Here is a 22,310-nt window from a genome sequence, read left to right as displayed (position 1 = left end):
TGAAACTGACATACATGGAATCGAATAAAATAAAATTTAGCAGTATTAAAACCATATTTTGGTGGGTTTTTTTTGAGATTTATTTATTTTACTTAAAAGTCAAAATCACAAGAAAAAAAAAAAAACAGAGAGAGGGACACACACAGAGAGAAAGAAAGAACTCTTCCATCCTTTGCTTCTCTCTCCAGATAGCCACCATGGCCAGAGTTGAGTGGATCAGAAGTTGGGAAACAGACTTCTTTCAAACCTCCCTTGTGGGTGCACGGACCCAGGCTTTGGGCCTCCCTTTTTGCTTTCCCAGGCCAGTAGCAGGGGGCTGGGTAGTAAGTGGAGCAACCAGGACTCAAAGTGGAACCCACCTGAAATGCCAACACTGCAGGTAGAGAGGCTCAGCCTGGTTTGCTACTGCACTAGCTCCCAAATCACACTTTCTGAGAGACTCCATGCGATGTGTCCACTTTTTCCTCACAGTGCTGCTCCAGACTGAAAATCGCGGTCTTCAGATTAGTTACATGCTTGACAGTAAACATAGTTCTTCATCCCTCAGCGTAATATAGAACTCTTAAAATACTGACTTTGCTCTTCTTACATGTTCTGAGCTACCGTTTTCCCAGAACTGTCTATTTCATACGTGTTTCTCAGCTCTATCAGATTGTATTGCCACAGTCACATACCTTTCTTTTTTTGTCTCAATCTGTGACCCACTTTCTGTGGCCTGGCAAGAACTCTTATACTTATATATTCTACTCCTTATTTTTGGTTGGATTTGGTTTTTTGACTGCCTTGTTACACTTAACATAATGTGGAAATATACTCATAAGCGACATTTTCACCTAAGAAAGCAAGCACGTATTAAGAAATGCAGCTAAATATTGTATATTTTTCTAAGAACTTACAATTTTTCATAAGATTAAAGCATTCTTAATCCCTGTTATCAAGATTGGAATACTCTGGTGCTTCTTGTCAGATACATTGGTCCTTACAGGCTGCTAAGAATAAATACCCTCAAATATATTCCTCGGTGTGAGCAGAGGATCTTATATATTCTCAACAAGTTGATGAAATGCAGTGAACTGCGGAAGAGTTGCATGGTCCATGATAAGCGGCTCCTCATTTAGACAACACTGGCAGAATGGATCCAACATACAAATTGTGGGGGTGTGGGAGGAATTGTAATAAAAAGATCTAGGCTGAGTCAGTTTGTAACATTTGATCTGTGGAACACACAAGGTGGTAGTCCCCAAAGCTGAGTATGGCACCATTGCAATAGCATGGTGAGGCTTCAGATTATCTCATGGGAAGAAAAGCTGAGGAAGCATTTCCAGCAGGAGAAAAAATTCATGAATACAAATATTAAGCACCTTATTCCGACTTCAATCAATGAGGTGAAGTGCACATTGTTAAGTGTTAATGGAATTCAAATAAGTAAAGATCACCTTGTAGTGTAAAAATGGAGGAAGCCTTCTAGAAATAAAATCTCTGTGTCAGTTTACTCCTTGTGTGTGTGGGTGTGTGTGCGGGTGTGTGTGGGGGGGTGTGTGTGGGGGTGTGTGTGAGAGAGAGAGAATGAAAGAGAGTATCTACACAGTTGTGTGTGTGTGTTTAAGATTTATTTATTTATTTTTATTACAAAGTCAAATATACAGAGAGGAGGAGAGACAGAGGGGAAGATCTTCCGTCCAGTGATTCACTCCCCAAGTGACTGCAACAGTCAGTACTGCGCCGATCCGGAGCCGGGAACCAGGAGCATCTTCCAGGTCCTCCACGCGGGTGCAGGGGCCCAAAGCTTTGGGCCATCCTTGACTGCTTCCCCGGGCCACAAGCAGGGAGCTGAATGGGAAGCAGAGCTGCTGGGATTAGAACCTGCACCTATATGGGATCCTGGCACGTTCAAGGCGAGGATTTTAGCCACTAGGCCATGCTGCCAGGCCCATGTTTCTGTGTTTTTAAATGATTATTTATATACATTATTCCCTTTTTCCTAAGTTTTATTGTCCAGTTGTCATGCCTTTTGTAATGTCATTGACAGGTTTAAGCTTTTGTTCATTATCTGTAATGAGAAAAATGTGGCACCTAGTAATGCATTGTTGCGAGATCGTTAAGATGATAAATCATAGCTGTGTAATCAGCACCCCAAAAGGTCTATTACGCTCTTTACTTGCCATCTCTGCAGCTTCTGATTCTTTTCATTCTCAAGTAAGAGGGCGAAGCTCACCAGGGACAGTGATCACAGCAAAGAGCAAATGAAGACATTCTAGCAGGCACAGCCTTTCAGGAGTGTGCCCGGGCAGTTTAATTGAGACGGAAGGGAGAACTCGCTCTTGTCCTCTTAGAGCAAACCTCAGGCCTTCGCTGCTTTTGTCTCAATCCACAACCCACTTTATGTGGCTTCAGAGAACGTTGGGATTTCCTCACATGCATCACATAGGACTTGTTCTTATAGCCAGAAATCACTGGTTCGAATGTCATGGTTGTTACCTTCTGGGTCAGTGTTCATTAAACACTGACAAAGGGTTCTGTGTCCTAAAAGTCTATTTCCTCATATGTGGAAGAGGATATTGGTCCCTCTTACCATACAGGGCTTGATGAGAACCATATGGAATAATGTATCTATACTAATTTTGAAATACACATTTTAATGGAATAAAAGAAATTATGCTTTATACTTCATAAATGTAATCCATTTTGAAATACTTTCCTTTCATTGGTAGTTATTTAATTTTAATAGAAACACTATAGCTAGGCATTTAAGGGAGACAGTCATAATTTGATACATGTGTATAATGTGTAAATATCAAATCGTACTAATTAACATTTCTATTTCTGAAATATGTAGGTTCTGTATGTGTTGGATTCCTGTACTATTTTGAGATTTGATTCATGTATTTATTTACTTTTTTATATTTAAAAGGCAATGAAAGAGAGACAGGAAGAATGAGACAGGAAAAGAATAGTTCACTCCTTTTTACTCCCCAAATGCCCACAAAATCCAAGGCAAAGCTGGGCAGAAATCAATACCTCAAAACTCCATCCAGGCCTCCCTTAAGGTTGCTAGGGAAACAATGACTTAAGTCACACCTCCTGTCTCCCAGGTCACACGTTAGTGGGAAACTCAATTAGAAATGGAAGTGAGCAATCTTAGGCAACTCAATCCAAAACTGTGGATTAAATTCTATGCCACAGTACCACTACTTCTCCAGATATTTTGAATGAAAGCATTATGCCAAAATAATACCTGAACACATATGTCTATTTCAACATTATTCGCAATATCCAATCTAAGGAACCAATAGAGGTATCGTCAATGTGAGAATGGATTAAGAGAATGTGACATGTATATAAATATCCACACAATAGAAGATTAGTCATAGTAAGGACTTAAATCTTGTCATTGGCTACAATGCAGATGGAATTTGAGAATATCACATCAGTGAACTAGACCAGGCACAAAGCCTCATGTTCTCACTGTGGAAACTAAACCTTTCAGTCTCACTAAGAAATGCTCTTTTACAACATAAAATGTTCCTATCATGGCAAATTCTTCTTATCCTTCATGCTTATGTTGAAAGTTTCATAATTTTACTTTATCAATCATTTAATAATGTTTAATTCTCGTATATTTCATGAGATATAACTCATCACCTATAGACAGAATAAACTAATCAAATGTGATTAGACTTTCAATTTCCTTACTTTATCCGTGGCTTGATGAATACCAGGTTCTTTCTCCCAGTTCTTTATACATACAGTATGCGTTAGTGTGATGTATAATGCCAGTGCGTTGCGTGATGCTGGAATTCACTGCTGTGTTCCTGTCTTCATCATAGAATCTTCCTCTATCCGCTCCATTCCTTCCCTTCGCAGAATCTAGAATCACTCTTTTGACTTGAGAGTTTGTGTAAAGAGTTCTAGAGCAATCTGCTCAGTACTTACTACTTTTTGCCACTTAAAGATGAAATAAGTCACACAGAAACACACATTTACTTAGCCACATTTGTGTGGAAAGCGTAGTACCTGACAATGTAAAGTTCCCATTGTTTAATTTATTCCCCCAATGCCTACAATGGAAGTGGGTGGGTCAGTGTCAAACATAGGACCCAGGAAGTCAATTCCAGCTCTCTTATGAGTTTTAGGAGCTCATTATTGACCCACCATCACTACATCTCTGCATTTTTGGGAATTAAGGATCCAGTACTGGGCGTGGAACCCTGGCACTCCCATCAGGATGGGGACACCATGATCTCTAGGCTACACTCCTACTCCCTAACACTATTCTTTAGTTCAATTTTTTCGTGAATTTCCAGAAACATCCTCACATGCTTAACTTAATAATAGAATTCCAAACTGTTTCTATCCTGTTTATACCCATCTTCCATTCCCAGTAACAGAATAAGAGAGACAGTTGCCCCACATCCTTAACAGTATTGCTTTCATTTTTTTTTTCAGAATTTCTGTTAGGTTTGGAATAGTGATTCCTGATGAACTTACTCATATTTGCATGCTAGTTAATGACACTGGAGGTCTCCAGATGCGCTTTATGTCACTTGTCTGTATCGTTCAGTAAAGTGGCATAGTACCATTCTCACATTCCAATTTTTTGTTAGTTTTTTCTTTATTTTCTTCATTTGGAGCTCATATCATAAACCCCGTATTGCATCATGTATCATAGATACATATAATGGAAAACATATAAGTTATCATAAACTCTGGGCATGATTCTTTTGAGCTATGTGAACCCTGAAACTATGTTTCTGTCTATGCCTGTATTTTTTGCCCTTTTAACCTATTATGCTCTATGGTTCTGTACATGGAACATGTATTAAGACTTCAACCATACCGTAATATACCACACATAATAACTCTGGAATAACTACTATGTCATTGAAATATCTGAAGAGTTGAAAATGTGGCATCTCATAAGTTAATAGGGACATTTATAGTTCATAGGTTTTGAATTTTGATGAGGTTCAGATCTAACATGTTTACCTTTTCTTTTATAGTTATGCCTCTGCTATCAGGTTGAACAACTCAACTCGATCAAAAATGTTTTCATCTGTGTTATAGTCTGAAATTATTAATAGTTCTAAGTTTTACATTTGGACTTGCAAACTCTCTCAAGTTTATTTTGCATGAGTGTGAAGTTAAGTGATGTAGACTCATGTGCTGCCTAATCAAATAGTTTGTAGAAACTGGAGCAAAGTTTGGGAAATGAAGAGCAACCTGCCAAAAATCAGTCTGTGCAGTCCAGAACCCAGCTCTGGGCACTGTGTAACATGACAGACATCCAATTGACCAGCCTGGCAAAAGAACAGCAGCACACAGCATTTGCTGCATGCTGAAGAGGAATTAATTCAATGAAATTATTAAAAACTGCAGGACCAAAGCATCAACAAAGTCTTATTAATAAGAGAAAGCTGTTATGACTAAAATAAAATGCAAAGGCAGGAAAAAAATCAGCTCTGAGTTTCTGAATAGATTATGATTCAAATTCAGGTTCAGTTACACATATGTCTGCTGAAACCCAGTGGTGATGAGACTTCAACTAAAGCATCATCCAGCAAGCTCCCTAGCTAGCATTTGAATGCGTTTAAATCGGTGCCTGCCCTTAAGGAATCTAAGGAATTTGTTTTTCTCAACATTCTGTCCCACCAATTAATCGGGTCTCTCTGTCATCTAGCAAATGATTTTCCCATCACAAATCAGAGGAAGCCATACACTTATGGTGTTTGGTTATTGATTTTTTGTCACCCAATGTCTAAAATTCTACGTTGAGGACAGAGCCTATCTTCCTATATCCTATTCCCTTGGCACAATGAGTTTGAAGCACAAGCACAGCTATTTCAGGATATGAATATATAAGATCATTCTTGAGGCCTCCCTTCCAAATAGCCCTAGGGCACCCCTGGTCAGGTTTAGATATTTGAAACTGAAATGCCACCCACTTACACAAGAAGCAAAAAATGTGAAGATATCTCCACCTGCATTGGGACAAGTTTTGACGGAGAAAGGCAAAGAGGATATGCAAATCCTGAAAAGAGGCAGGTATTATTCATGACAAGAAAATAAGTTAATAAGTTAATAAATTACATTGGCATCTTCCACTTCAATAGCTTACAGTAGCTTCTTCCCAGAAGATAAGGAATTCCTAGATTTGGAGCAAATATTAACATTCACAAACAACAAACAGAATGGCATTCATGGTCAAGTCGGTTTTCTTTGCTCACTCAGATACCACAGATAGGATGCAGCAGACACAGCACATGGGGTGAAATGGTGGAGCAGGCGACCCACAGGAGGTCAGGTCAGGCTTCCACCACATACATGAACTGCGACTATGATTTAAGTGACTGTAAATCACAAATGGAATTCCATAAAAAAGAGAATATAGAATGGATGAAAGCTACAAGGAAATGTAAATTTAGAAGTAAATATTGTAGATTGCTCATCAGGAGCTATGAAAGTTCATGTTGTTAAGACATGTATACTTTCAAATGTTCAAAAGTTATAAAGTACTCTATTTTATAATGGATTGTTAAACTTTAAGCAGTATACTAAATTTTTTTTAAAGATTTATTTATTTATTGGAAAGTCAGATATACAGAGAGGAGGAGAGATAGAGAGGAAGATCTTCCGTCTGATGATTCACTCCCCAAGTGAGCACAACGGCCGATGCTATGCCAACCCGAAGCCAGAAGCCCAGAACTTCTTGCAGGTCTCCCACATGGGTGCAGAATCCCAAGGCTTTGGGCCGTCCTCGACTGCTTTCCCAGACCACAAGCAGGGAGCTGGATGGGAAAGTGGAGCTGCCTGGATTAGAACCTGCACCCATATGGGATCCTGGCACGTTCAAGGCAAGGACTTTAGCCACTAGGCCACGTCACCAGGCCCTATACTAGATTTTTGTGATAGATTATTGCTCAATGCCCACAGTGCATTTCCCATTATGGGACTGAGAAAACTACAGAATGCAAAGAAACACAAAATTAATATCCTTCGGATTAGGAGAGATACAGATATAGCATCAGAGCGAGAAAAACTTCATTGTTATGATTAAACATTGGCTAAGAAGCAGAAGAATTATGGATTGGTCTACCAAATAAATAAAAGAATAGATAAAACTTTTAAAAACAAATTATTGAAAAAAATGTTTAGGCAACAACATGCACAGACAAAATTGGAGGTCAATAAAAGGATGAATTTTAAAAATTAGAGAAAACAGAGTAAAGAAAAACTCACATATTGCTTCTAAACTTAACATTGAAATAGCAACAGATAGAGGTATAAAAGTCAAGGGCAACAACAGATCAGACACAGAAAACAAAAGACAAACAAAAAAACAGGATCTAGAAAGAAGAGAAAAAAATTAGGAAGAAAATCAAATAAGCAAATGAGAGAGATATGAAACAAAAGAGTAAGATCTAAAAAGTATTTAATTGGAGTCTCAGATAGAGGAAAGAAAAAAGATTAAAGTGGATAACGACTAATTTCTTCTCGCATTGAGCAACAAATATCAATCACTACCTTGTGGAAAAAAAAAAAACTGGACTAATCTTCAAATAAAACCTCACTGGTTACTAGAGAAAATCAAGTAGAAGATTGTAAAAATACAGCCAGAGAATATTGCTTGTGGTGGGGATAAATTAATTTAGACTAGGTTTCCTCTTCCATTGTAAATAAGTAGAAAGCTAAACCTAACATTGAAAACCCTCCCACTATTTTAGTCATCAGAGCCTTGCAGCATGATAAGCCCTAAGAACATGATCAAAGGAGCTTGAGCCCACACTCAACCAGGCCTGGAAGGAGGCACCTGTCAGACCACAGAGGAAGAAGGCAGGGACTGCCAAAGGAAAGCAGATTTGCTATGCATCAAAGAAAAGCAAGTCTCCATAAAGAAACCATGAGATGCAATCCAGCAGAACAGGAAGTGGCCAAGGACTTTAAGATAGAAAAGAATGTCCCTTGATTGTTGGAATAAGAAGAATCTTCAGTTCTAAAGCTTCCCAGATGTGAACATGAAGGATGCTGTCGGTGTTTGGAACAGCAGTAACCACACTTGAGATACCTGGTGTCTTAGGATTCTTACCTTGTTGAGGCAAGCCTCCTGCTTCGTTATATCTGCCTGGTTAAGTCTGGCAGATTGGATAAAGTATTACAGGAAATGAGGAAAACAGCCCATTGACATGGGAGAAAAGATGTTGGAGTAAGGGCAAAGTGATGATGTCCTAAGATTTTTTCCAGTGCAAACAAAGAAAAAGAGAAACACTATAGTCAAAAACATCATACCAAATTATAGTCAGTAAGACTGAGCTGCATAAATATGCAGTTAGTCAGCACTGGTGGGAAATTCTGAGTGACAAGATGACCACACTGTTATCAGATGACCACAAAGTTATCAGATCAGGAAAGCTACCTCAGAAGCTACATGATAGCACTGATTGTATTAACCCCAATATCTCTCATAGTTCATTCTTATATTTCACAGGGCTTTCATCTCAGGTACTTTTCTTTATTCTGTGATTTTGATCCCTCCCCGCTTTTGGACCTACTACATGGGATGGAAGAAGCCCGAATCTTTCCTCATAGGATCCAAGGTCATCAGAACAACAGCCAGGAACACTGAGCGGTCCTCAGAATCAGAAGAACAGTAAACTTCCTTCAGGACAAGGGAGAGGAGCTTTCTCTGGTCCTTACATAGCTCTAACTCTGGGTCCCCACCCTCTGCAATGACCATCAGGGTCGCTCGAGAGCCCCCCACCCCAGACACACACACACACACACACACATTCATGCACACACAAATTGGAATAGATAAGCAGAGAACAACAAGGAAAGATTGGTCAGCATGGACTCACACATACCTTACTAGGTAGAACACAAAGAACAAGTACTCCTCAGCAAGGTATGAAAGATTTCTCTGCACACCCCTCCTAAAACTATTTTGCACCTCAATTGTGAAAATGTTGTCATTGAAATAGTCACAGGATGTTGTTAAGAACTTACATGTAATTTTAACATATTGTTTACTCAATACTATGTCAATTAATTCCATAACGTTATATATTGTTGCTGATGGGCATTTAATTGATCGGGATTTTACTCTTTTGGCTCTACCTTCAGACCAGAGAAGGTCTCCCCAAGAAGCCATTGAACTTTGGACAATAAGATGCTGGACTCTATGCTTGGTATATGCTTATAATGAAGGAATCTCAACTGAACTTGAACTGTGGTAATGCAGCAAGGTGGAGGAATCCACCATAGGGGGAAAGTTAGGGGAGGGGTAGGGGAAATCCCAGTACCTATAGAGCTATGTCTCATAATGCAATGTAATCAATAAAAAAGGGGGGGGGATGATTAGGAAAACCTGCTTGTGTAGTTAATTGGTGAATACATCAAATGAAGAGTTGCTACTGAACCACAGTATCTGATGATAGAACTATCACAATTACAACAGCTAATAGTCTGTGATGACTGGAAAACAAACTGCAGCCTACAAGTTAATCTAGCTGTACTGCATGATGAAATGTACAGTGTAGCTCCACTCCATCCTCAGCCACTCTCCATGATGTTTCTGCTGCTGCTTTCACATCAGAATTCGATTTGGTTCCACACCACAAAATTAGTGCAGCTGACAAAGTAAAAACAACCTGAAGAGGCTTTTCTGCCTTTTCCTCCTACTGCTGGTAATATAGATTATATCACCCTTGGACGATTAGGGGGAAATGAACCCATTAAAATGACACCAGTGAGCTAAGATGTGGACGTGTTCATAAACCACAAAGAAACAATGCCATATGTAAACACTGTGCCAGACACCAAGTAGAGGTTGCTGACTCTTCTATGTAGAAACTCCCCTATGCCAAGCAGTCTAGTGGTGTTATTGATAGAGGTGCAAAGCAAGAGCCACAGCAGACAGAACGCATTCTCTTTGAGAAGTTGTTTGATAGAAGCAGCGTTGCAGTGAATGAAATCTGTTTAATTGTTTAATCTCATAGAGTTCCGTCTCCTCTCCGATTGTAAGATGGAAGTAATGTGAATAATTGCTTAATGTTCACAACAGGACTTGCAAATAAGTCAATAAAAGGAAAAAAATAAAAATATGATATTGAATGCATTAAAAAAGGATGTCTTTATGTTCTTACGTGGGATTATGATACTGTATGAAGACAATCATGGAATAATTCTGGGAAAACGCAGGTCAATGAATGCACTGTTAAAAGCCTTGTCTTTTTCCGTTAGTACCATTCAGTAAATGTGTTTTAAATTACCTTCATTTTGATAGTTGTGCAATCGAAACAGAGGAACTTCTCTCAAGCATGGTTTCAAGGAAATCAGTATCATTCCAAATCTTATCATGTGTAGATAATCTTTTTCCTGTGGTCCTTAAGGGCTGTCATCTCTATTCTGTACCTTCTAAAGAACATATGAACTATGCAAACTACTCAGGGTAAGCCAGTGCAATAAAGCTCATGTTTTGCTCAAGATGTGAATCAGGGTTATATATATCCCTTAAAAATAATGAAAACAAAGTCTGGACCTAGTGCCTGATTGTACACTTGACATGTGTATTACAGAAGACATGTATATTACGCATGGATTTTCAAAACTTTTTGCACCAACGTAAACTTTCATTACATTGTTGAAGAGAACCTGATTCGAAATACTAGAAAAGGCAAGACATCAGTTGGAAAAAATCCCACCAGAGAAAAATTATTTCTGCTCAAACTGAAATAAAAATAAGGATTAAATTTATGATGACGTGTAAATGGAAGAATGGTGAAATTATCAATGCCTTACAAAAAAAAGGTAAGGAAATCAGCAGTTTGCAAATAGATATGAGGAATGGATGGGAAAGGGAAGTACTGAGTAAAAGACAGTACAATTTCAGAAACTTGTATGAGCTACATGGAAATGCACACACCGATAATAAATAGTAAACATGAAAGACATTGCTTTCCGTCATGGACCCTCTTCAATACCATTCAGAAGTAATAAGCAAATCAATGAATAAATGAAACAATTCCACTTAACACATAGGTTGTCAATGAAAACAGCATAGTCCCATAGGATCAAGAGAAAACCATGTGTGTGTGAAAACACCAGGTGACTTAGGATGGGCCTCATTCCTTCTAGATAAACAGTAAGCCATACAAGCATTAAACAACACAAAGGCCAGAGGAGCCAGTATACTAAAGTACCAATGAACGGAAAACACAGTGAAGCAAAATAAGCAAAAATAGACTCTATTTTAAAGTCCTGATATAGGGCCCGGAGCGATAACGTTGTGGTTAAAGTCCTCGCCTTGCACGCACAGGGATCCCATATGGTTGCCGGTTCTAACCCTGGCGTCCCTGCTTCCCATTCAGCTCCCTGCTTGTGGCCTGGGAAAGCAGTTGAGGATGGCCCAAAGCCTCAGGACCCTGCACTCACATAGGAGACCGGGAAGAGCTCCTGGCTCCTGGCTTAAGATTGGCTCTCAACTCCAGCTGTTGGGGCCGCCTGGGGAGTGAACCATCGAATGGAAGATCTTCTCTGTCTCTCCTCCTCTTTGTATATCCACCATTCCAATAAAAATAAACAAATCTTAAAAAAAAAGTCCTGATATAGAAAATTTTAATATTACCTGGAAACTCAGAAGACATGAACTAAGAGCAGATACATTTGCATAACAGGCTAATCCTCCACTTATGGACCAGCATCCCATATAGGAGCCAGTTCTAACCCAAGTTTCTCCTTTTAGGATCAGCTTCTTGCCTATGATCTAGGAAAGCAATAGAGGGTGGCTGAAATACTTGAGCCCTGTACCCACATGGGAGACCTGGAAAGAATCCAGGCTCCAGGTTTCAGATCAGCTCAGCTCTGGCCACTATGGCCATCTGGCAAGTGGCCCACAGAGAAGATCCTCCTCTCTCTGTGTCTTTCTCTCTCTCTCCTTCTCTCTCTATTAATTTGCCTCTCAAATAAAATAATTAAAGTAATAATGATCCTTGAACCAAGAAACAGATTAATGATCTCAGTAAGGCATTTACAGGTTATAATTTCAGAAGCCACTGAAACACTCTTACAGATCATAATTATATTGGCTTTTTCTACCAGATACCAGATTCAATATTTATTAAACACTGTTTCAAGGGAGAAAGATGATGTTGCATTGAAATTTTCAATATGATTTAAAGATAAAAATAGCCAAGTAGTTACAAAGATTTTATTTAAACAATATTTTCATATTCTAAAAGACACGTAGATTTAATTTCCAGGACCAAGAGAAGCCACTAAGCCACTTACGGTCCATAGGTGAGGCTGTGATTGCACTTACTCACTGAGCTGGCTGCAGAACTAGACTGTTCAACATCACCAGACAGTAGATTGAACCTTGCGACACTCCCCTTTGGTCACTCCCATCCATGTCTACCTCCTACCAGAAGCTCTGTACCTTCTGCTTCAAGAAGTCAGAGAGAATGTGAGAACAAGAGGAGAGCATTCATTTAGTCACTTTTTTCTTTGGGATATTAATTTTATCATGCGATGACACAGGTGAGAACAAATAATTGATGTTTAACAACGTGATTAAGACTCCCAATATTATTAAGAAAAATGAAGGTTATTTATGTTTAATCACCAAGTGAATAGTTGATACAACATGCACATGGACTTTATTATTATTGGTGCATATAGAACATAATCATTTCTCAAATATTTTTCACACTGCACAATACTGAAATTATATGTATGGTAGATGTAAATAAAGCAATTAATAGAGAAAAATCAAACTATCATGTAATAGTAAGGATTTATACCATCATAATATCAAGTATATCTAAATACTGTGTAAAACCAATATAATGTGTCTACTAATTTACTGGGACTATTAAAATACCTCAAGCTGGGTCACTGAAATAACAGAAATGTGTTGTCTCACAGTTCGAGCAGCTGGAAATCCGAGCCCAAGTGAAGCTCATCAATCTACTTTATAGTATCAAAACTCTGCTTGATGTATCTTAACTCATTTTAAATGTGGGTAAGATTAGTCAATATAAACAGGTAACCTCATAGTTATTTTTCAACCAAAATATTCTCTGCAATAAAACCATAAAGTCAATTCATTATTACAGGGGAATTCATGAAAAGATAAAAAGTATAATAATTCATATTTTATAGATTTTGATGCATGTTTTATTTGCATTATGCTCTTTGAGATGCTTAATTACTATAGACATTTTTGAATAGGAATCAGGTGCAATGACATTGGCTATCTTCTCTTAGATATTAGCAAAATGAATTGCTTAAAGATACAAACCAACTTCTTCACAACCTTGAAAAAACTGAACACAATTTAAAAGCCTGATAAGTTCTTAATATATATACATATACTATATATATGTAATATTATATATGTAAAATATATATTAATGTAATATTATATGTGTACAATTTATATATTACATATATATACTCTCCTAGTCAAGATTTGAAATATATTAAGACATTAATTAATATGCCAGTCATCTCATAACTCTGTGCCCTTGTGACCAAACCATCACTCCTTTTCCCTTACTAAGCCTCTGATATAATTTCCCTTGTTTTCTTATTCTAGGACTTCACATAAATGAAACCACACAAAATGTGCCTGTTTTATTTTGCAACACAATGTGTTCAAATTTATTCATGTTGCATGTGTGATGCATGGCTTCTTATTTTTTATTGACAGAGATTGACATACGTTAATGAGCAACAATATGATGTTTTGATTCATGCATATATTGAGTAATGATCAACACAGTATAATTAGCATATCTGTTACCTTAAGCTATGTAAAATGCTTTCATTTATTTGGAAGACAGAGCAAGTGTAACACAAAAAGAGATCTCCCATTCATAGAACTTTCCAAATGCCTGCAAAAACCAAGGCAGTATCCATCAGTCAGGTGCTGTATACCATTCCAGGTATCCCACATGCATAGCAATAGCCAATACTGAATTATCACCTGTTGCCTCCCTTTGTATACCTTTGTGGAAAGCTCGAGTCAGAAGCTAAAGCCAGAAATTAGAACTAGGAACTCCAGTGTGGAATTAGACATCCTCATTGTCATATTAAGCACTCCCTCCGAACAACAAGTCTAATCTGGTAACAGTCCAAATACTCACGTATAGGCAAAATGATTAAACAGATTGTGGCATATTCACACAATGAATTATATAACAATGTGACAATCATTTGTAATTATGTGACAATGTGTCTAGCTTGTCCACTGTGTAGATGCACTTGATCTTAGCATTCAGTAGTTTCATAGAGAACTTTTCTGTGTTTCTTCCTGGTGCCCTTGTTCCTAAACCTATCCCTGAAATGAAAGGAACAAAGGGATAGATGAGTGGCCATATGCATATAGAGAAACACAAGAATTTTATGACTAATTTAAATTTAACAACACTTCACACATCTCTTCAAGAGAAAGTGGAAAAAGGAAGCTTTCCCCTTTTAACGGAAATCTATACAGAGACTATGAAAGCTGATGTAATTGCCCACTTGGCACACTGATCTAAAAGCAGATATGGACTTAAAACCTAACATTTAAATATACTTACATTTCATATATACTTACACTTAAATTTACATGTCTTGCATTTAAATATATTTCTGCATATAGAAAAGTATTAAGTCCACTCAGCAAGTCTAAATATGGCATTGAAGAATACATTATGGTATATGAAGCATCGACTCCATTTTCAAGCTGTGATTGAATGTTGGCACAATTGCAGTGACCAGTTGGCATAACACCTGTTCTCCCTACAGCAAATTTCAATCATTATCTCAGCATTTTCCTAAGGTGCCACTTTGGGCACAAGCTTCTTCCTTTTCTGATAAAGTAGATTTATTTGTAATTTGTATTAGATAAAATTAAACTATTTTCCTATGATGAAATTATATCAGTCCTCAAAAGTCAGCCACAATTCTTGTAAAATGAGAATACAGCTGTAAGGGAAAGTTACTCCTCTGTGTCAATGCCCCGATCAGCTTTAGGATGTAACAGACATTTCTGGAAAGAGGTTGTCACAGGGAATGACAAGATATTACCAGTGGCATTGAATGAATTAGACACAATACAAGAATAGATTTCAAATATTTTGGACTCTAATCCCAGATATTTATTTCACTGAATAGCTCTCACAAAAATATTTCTCATCCTCAGTAATCATATGCTACTTTAAACATTTAATAATGGTATAATAGATCAGAATTCAAATAGTTTATAAAATAATCACATAAAAAGCATGTTGTACACCACAAAATTGCATTAAGAAAATATGCATAAATCTGCTAGTTGTGACCAAGGAGCTTGCCATCAATCACAGGTAAAGGAACCCCCAATAGTCTGGACTGGTCAAGGCAGCAGCACCCAAATGTGCATCCTGAATAGGGTGTGGGGTGGGCTGGGCTGCAATGTTCACCAGCTCATACAAGGCCATATGGAAAGCCAGACTTCACCATAACCTGATCTAAAACCCAATGGCATGTATGAGAACTGGGTCTGGGAGTCGCTCATGTGGAGGAACTTGGGAAACTCCCCATGGCGAGTCATAGCTCCCACTGGTGAACATGTGATCCAGACCTGGGTGTTGGACATGCTGGGCAAACTAGCTCCAACAGCTGGCAAATGTGTTGATTGGTAATGGAATGGGGTGTACTGAGCAGGACAGAGCAAACCTTAGCCCACAAGCAAAACTAGAAACCAGGATGGAGCACAGGTCATGCTGACCTAGGCTCTTGAACCTACTGGTCTACATGAGGCAGGGATGCTAAGCCACAGTGTCTAAGGCAGAGATCGGGACAGGTGAGGGGCTGAGGCAAGCTGAGTCAGAGCAACCACTGGCATGCACGTGATCTATGGCTGGGAACACTCCCGGGTGCAGAGCTAAGAGGACACCCTAGCTAGGTTGAGGTTCCCACCAAGGGGCGCATGGGCTGGAATGAGGGCTGCGTTCTGATCAGGATACAGTTGTAGTCTCTGTTGGCACAGGTGTGGACTGGGACTGGATGCACTGAGCCGGCCCAGACTCCAACGCTGTCTGGTGTTCTGGAGGACCAGGGTAGCTGTGGGACAGACTAGGCAAGGTCTCAACCCCCTACTGAGATAAGTGTGAGCCAGATGTGGGTATGGACGAGCCATGGCTGGGCTGAAACATCCAACAGCAAGGACCAGTTTGGGTTGAAGGCCAGTCAGGAAAAACTACTATTCCGGCTGGGACAGGAGGTGAACTAGTAGGGCTGGCTCGTGGACCTCCTGGTATACACAATCTGGCATTGGGAGAGGTTCTGATGGAGGAGCCTGGGCAACTCCTCTGAAAGGACACAGACCCAGAAGCATGATAGGAAACAGCCCAGAACAAGCCATGGAAAGTTTCTCACTGGCACACATTTGGCATGGCTCAGGGGCAGACCAGGCTGAACCAGTTCATGTAATCCACTGGCAAATCCGAGCACCAGAACAGAGTGTGGGTCAAGCCAGGTTTGGTCACAACAAAAACCAGTGCATAATACGGAATGGCAAGGTGAGGTTGCCTGCCAACCAGCACATGTGAAAACCAGGAAGGGAGGGGGCAGAGCCTGCAGGGGAATAAGGGAGGGTTCCCTTGCTAGACAGCTACTCCCACTAGAGAGCGTGAACTGGGATGGGGGCAGACCAGACAAAGCAGGGATACAACTCCTGTGCGCCTCATGTGGACTAGATCAGGGAAAAGCCAGGCTGGGCTGATTATTCCTACTAGTGCAAACAAAAATTAGAGTGGGTAAGGGTTGCTTGGGTTTAGCCATAGCGCCAGATGGCAGAAGCTGGATTTAGGGGCTAATTCTCACAAGTCAAACCACAGAACCACCTGGAGAATGCATAATCTGGTAGTGAGAGAGGCCTGGGAAGGAAATAGTGGGCTCCTCCCTCCTGGGTTACCACTCTCATGGGAGGGCTCAAAAACTAGGACAAGGGCTGGAGTGGCTAGACAGAGAGGCACCCAACAACATCGGTGAGGGCTGGATAGTTACGTAGGTTAGATGAAACTATGCTTCATTACCCATTGACATATATGAGAGCCGAATGGGATGTGGGACAAACTGGACTACTGTGTAGTCTGCTACACATACTGGCAAACCAGGATAGGGGGCGCACCGCCTAGTGGGGTTATTGTGGGTCGCTCCAACTAGGCTGCAGCTCCCACTGGTTTTTGTGAGCACTGAGTATGCGCTGGGCAGAACCAGGCTGGTCTGCAACACTCATTGGTTCCAGTGGAAGACCGGGATGGAAATAGAACCAACCCAGCAATTGCAACCACCAGCTGATTGGGGCGATGGACTGTGCTGGGCCCTGTACTTGCTAGTACATAAAAGAATCTGGTCTGGGAACACCTCAGACAAAGTTTCTTTGGGAATCTTCCCAATCAACTGCCGGGTTCAGAACCCTAACCAAGAAAAGAGAGAAGATGGAACAGGTCAATCAGCTACCACAGCTATATGTTGGCAGTGAAGAACTGGGCCAGCAGAGACTCTGTAAAGGAGTATGTGAATCAGAGGATTCTTTGGCGACCTCATTGTTCTTGGAGTGGCTAGACTGGCAGCGATTCATAACCACTTGAACAAGAATCTTGGAGCACACCCCACATTAGGGGTGGGTGGGAGACTAGATGGGGCTTCTCCCTCAAAATCCCCCTTTACCTCAGATATATGAAGGAAACAATATGGAAATAATAGTCTTACCCACTTTCCTGTAGCCCTTGGACCTTTTACCCTAATTAACTATGTAAGGATTGTCAAAAATATAATCAAAAAAATTTTTTTAAACTTTTTTTGGAAAAAAAATTTTAAATTTAAAAATCAGGGCAGAGGAAATTTTTTAAAAATCTCATTTTCTTTTCAAAAGTTATGATTATTAAAGATTTGATCTTTGGTTCTAAAAAGGAAAATATGCATAAATCTCCATGTCAATGTAATTAATGCATGTTTACATAATACATGTAAATTGTAAATTTATATACAATTTATATAATGCACATAAATTGTAAATGAAATAATGTCATGAATGTATATCTTATAAAACGTCCCTGTGTTTTCACATGAAAAACTAGTAAAATTAACCAATCGTCAGTTTTATGAAGTTGCTTTGCCTAAGAGTCTCCAATATTCTGCAAAATAATGTCATAATTCCATAGCCTTGCTCCATGAAGAAAGCTCACCAGGCATCTTACCTTTTCTCTATGTCTTCGATGGTGTCAGGAAGTGGAAGCCTAAAGGTCTCTGGGAGTAAGTAGACACATCCTGAAGCTGCTATGGAAAAGATCCCATAAAGAATCATAGGCAGGTGCACAAAGTAACTTTTTGTTGCAAGGACTAGAGCAGAACACGTTCCTGCTAATCTTGAAGAAATCGCAAAAATACTCTGTAGACTCATTCTGCAAAAAGCAAAAACATTTCTTCAAAAAGTTAGGTCCACACCTTTCTTCAAGTTCTGGCTCACGTAAGCTACATCTACTAAATATCAGTTAACATGTCCCATACCATGCATAGTCTCCCTTTTGGACATGATTGTACTCTTTTTCAACGATGTCATAAGGAGTTCCAAGTATGTCTTTTGTTTTACACAGGGTGTCAGCCCACATGCCAGATTCAGTTTTTTTAGTAGTAAAAGGGAGGAAGAAAAGCATGAATTCAAAGACAACACAGCAAACACTATTGGAATTATCTGATCAGTTTTAGATGGCAAATTAAATTTTAATTTCCTCTAATATGTTGTAGATTAAGGAAGCATCTTGAATACTTATTCATTCATTCATTCATGATAAAGATGTTATCTACATGAATTTTAAATTTAAATAGCTGTCCCTCTCATCTATCCTCCCTTCTTTTTGCTCTTCCTCCCTTCAGCAATCCTAAACAATATATGGGAATGCTCATTGTATACCTTAAAATTAATATTTGAAAAGCAATAGAAATGACATAATACTCGAGTAATGAAAATTTTTAGAAACTGAGACTTTTGAAGAAAGATTATTTCAAGAAGTGAAATTATAAAACACAGTGTACTTTCCCAACCATTACAGTCCAACTAAAAGTTAATGTTACCTGAGGACTTAATTTCTCTAGGGAAAAATGTATAACGCAAGCATTTTACAAGGTCAACATTTTCAAAACACATTAAGCTCCCACTTGAAACATTGGCATCCCATATTAGAGTGATTGGTAAAGTCTCTCTCATATACACACAATCATATTTGCTCTCTTGTTCTTACTCTTGGTCATTTTTCTTTCTTTTTAAAGATTTATTTATTTGGGGGATCAACACAGTGGCACAGTGTTTATATTTGCCTTGTGCTTGCACCAGGATCCTATACAAGCCGGCTGCTCCACTTCCCATCCAGCTCCCTGCTTGATCTTGGTGTCTTGAGAAAGCAGTGGAAGATGGGCCAAAGCCTTGGGATCCTGCATCAGCATGGGAGATCAGAAAGAAGCTCCTGGCTCCTGGCTTTGGATCGGCTCAGCTTTGACTGTTGTAGCCACTTGGGGAGTGAATTAGCAGACAGAAGATTTCTATCTATAAAATATATTATATATATATATATATTCTATCTGTAAAATATATATGTTAATATATATATTATATATATATATATATAATTAGAAAGATGGGTTTACAGAGAATAAGAGAGACAAAGACCATTTGCTGGTCCACTCCCCAGGTGACTGCAACGGCTGGAGCTGAGTCAATTCGAAGCTAGGAGGCAGGAGCTGCTCCCTTGTCTCCCATGCAGACGCAGAATCCAAATACCTTTGGTCATCCTCCACTCCTTTCCCAGGCCACAAGCAGGGACAGGAACCACTGCTCATATGTAATCCCAGCACACAAGCAACATGAAGAATTAGCTACTGAGCCATGGTGTGGGACCCCTTCACTCTTGTGTTGTTCTTACTTTCAATCTCCCTTTCAAACCAACATCTTTTAAAAAAATGGACACTTGAAGTGTTTTCTCCTTCTTCTTATGCTTGTTAATACTTCCAAGTTTGCAGGCATTGAGTGGGAGAAAGATTCTCTTTATCAAACCAGCAAATTTACCTGCTCCCTACTAGTACGCCTGGGAAGGCAGTGGAGGATGATCCTGGCAATCGGAGCAGAGCAATCACATGGTGGACTCAGATGAAGCTCCTGACCGCTCACTTAAAACTGATCCTACCCAACCACTGTGGAAATTTGGCAAGTGAATCAACAAGGAGATCTCTCTCTTTCTCTCTCCTTTTCTGTTTGTCTTTCTGCAATTCTGTCTTCTACATTAATGAATAAAATTTTGGTATGAATATATTTAAAATTTTCCAAGGACTATTCAAATGTTTTTTGTTTCTGAAAGTTATTTTGAACATAATATGAAAGTTACTTTTATCTTATTTCTTTAAGTTTCCTGGAAACTTCCAGCAGGATTCCATGTGTCAAATAGGATTATTTACTGCTTCTTTCCTTACCTGTGCGTTGTTGGTATAATTTCATTGCAGAAAGCCATATATATAACTACAAATGATGCAAGAGATGCTTTTATCAGGATAAAAATAATGAAACGCAAAGTGGACATATCTATGAACAAAATTTTGGAAACAAAAATTGAGATTATGTTAAAATTAACTCATACATTTACTTTTGAATGTTTCACGACTACCACTAGGCAATCATCTCGAGTCAAACTTCGTGCAACTAAGTTTCCAACTGAGCAAATGAGAAACAGGTATCTACAATAGGGAGAAAATGATTTAAAATATTGTTAAGACTAGGCCTGGGATACCAAGATGGACTGCAGCACAAAATCAGAAAACAGACAAAAACAATCCAGGGTTTACAAATACTACAATGCTCAATCTGAAGAAACAGTAGGAAGTAGTAAGATCAGAAACAAAGGCATGCTACCAAAGTTGGATATCTGAAACCCAAGTCTAAGAAGAGCCACAGCAGCTGCCAGAAACTCAGCTGGCTCCTGGAGAGAGATATGTTGGCCTTCCTGTCATTCAAAATCTCACTGATCAAATCAAATGAGACAGTTAAAAATTGGGAATGATAAATTTCAGAGATCAGACTCCCTACTGATGAAGAGCAGAACAAAGCAAGAACATGAAATGTGTATGAAGGGGAAAAGTGGTTACAAAGTAGCTACATGGAGAGTGGATATCAAGCTGACCAACAAAGCCCAGCAAATAGCACAAAAGGATCATGTGCTGTTGGAATAGTGGATTAAGATCAATATTTAAGAGGATGTATGTGCTCATGGTACACAAGATCAAAATGTGCAACACATTTCTGCAAGAACAAATATGTATGACAGTTCTTCATTGAAATGGCCAGGTCAGGAGTAGGAAACAGAACAGTGGTTGCCAGGGACTCTGGGCAGTGGAAAATAAGTTCTTTCTTCAAATATATATATGAAATGCAGAGTTACAGAGAGAGACAGGTTGCAGGAGACACACACAGAGATAGATTTTCTAGCCACTCTTTCACTCCCCAGATAGCTGCAACAAACCCTGGAGTTTTCTCTGGGTCTCCCTTGTGCATATTGGTGCCCAAGCACTTGAACTGTCTTCTACTGCTTTCCCAGGCATATTCATAGGGTCAGGATCAGAAGTGGATAAGCTAAGACATTAGCTGGCTCCATGCAGAATATCAGCAACTACAGGCAAGAGTTTTATCTGCTATGCCACGATGCCAACTCATAATACATTTTAATAACTGTTTTATTTCAAGTAAATTAAGTAAATTAAACCTATATTTACTGATTGCTTCATTTCTGTCAAACACATCATATATATATATGATCGTATATATATTCACTTTCGATCCAGCTCCCTGGTAATGTTACTGGGAAAGAAAGGAGGATGGCCCAGGTGCTTGGGCCCCTACATCCACATGGCAGATTACAAAAAGGCTCTGGGCTCCTGGCCTCAGGCCTGCCTACCTTTAGTTGTTGTGCCTATTAGGGGAATGAGCGGATGGAAGACCTTCTTCACTCTCTCTCCCTATCTCTCTCTCTCCCTGTGTAATCTTTCATTAAACAAATCAACCTTTAAAAAAGAAAAAAAGATGCTAATAAAGAGTCTGAATGCCATTTTAATAGTAATAACAGAAAAAATACTAAACATGAAATAAAACACTTGACTTCAAAAATTGCCAGCTACAAAGAAATACAGCAAGTAAGACATAAGAAAATTATGAAACAGAAAAGAAATAATGATCAAAATAAGAAATCATTGTTTGCCAGCAATTATATTAATGTAATAAATCATACTCATCAGTTAGGAAT

At 39.0% G+C, this 22,310-nt stretch overlaps 1 protein-coding gene across 1 annotated transcript in view; it reads right to left on the bottom strand.

Annotated features, from left to right (window-relative positions):
• The window catches only part of LOC121155938 (solute carrier family 22 member 22-like), a 60,615-nt gene that overhangs the window by 18,852 nt on the left and 19,453 nt on the right, over window positions 1–22,310 (bottom strand). The window contains exons 8-9 of the mRNA XM_040979445.1: window positions 20,491–20,599; window positions 18,228–18,431 (exon numbers count right to left, since the gene is read on the bottom strand). Coding sequence (XP_040835379.1) covers window positions 18,228–18,431; window positions 20,491–20,599 — 313 coding nt within the window. The remainder of the gene's footprint in view (window positions 1–18,227; window positions 18,432–20,490; window positions 20,600–22,310) is intronic.

Source organism: Ochotona curzoniae, unplaced genomic scaffold (genome assembly GCF_017591425.1).
Source record: "Ochotona curzoniae isolate NIBS_2020 unplaced genomic scaffold, NIBS_Ocur_1.0 contig_3190, whole genome shotgun sequence".
Classification (NCBI taxonomy): domain Eukaryota; kingdom Metazoa; phylum Chordata; class Mammalia; order Lagomorpha; family Ochotonidae; genus Ochotona; species Ochotona curzoniae.
This window is presented reverse-complemented; position numbering and strand designations above follow the sequence as displayed.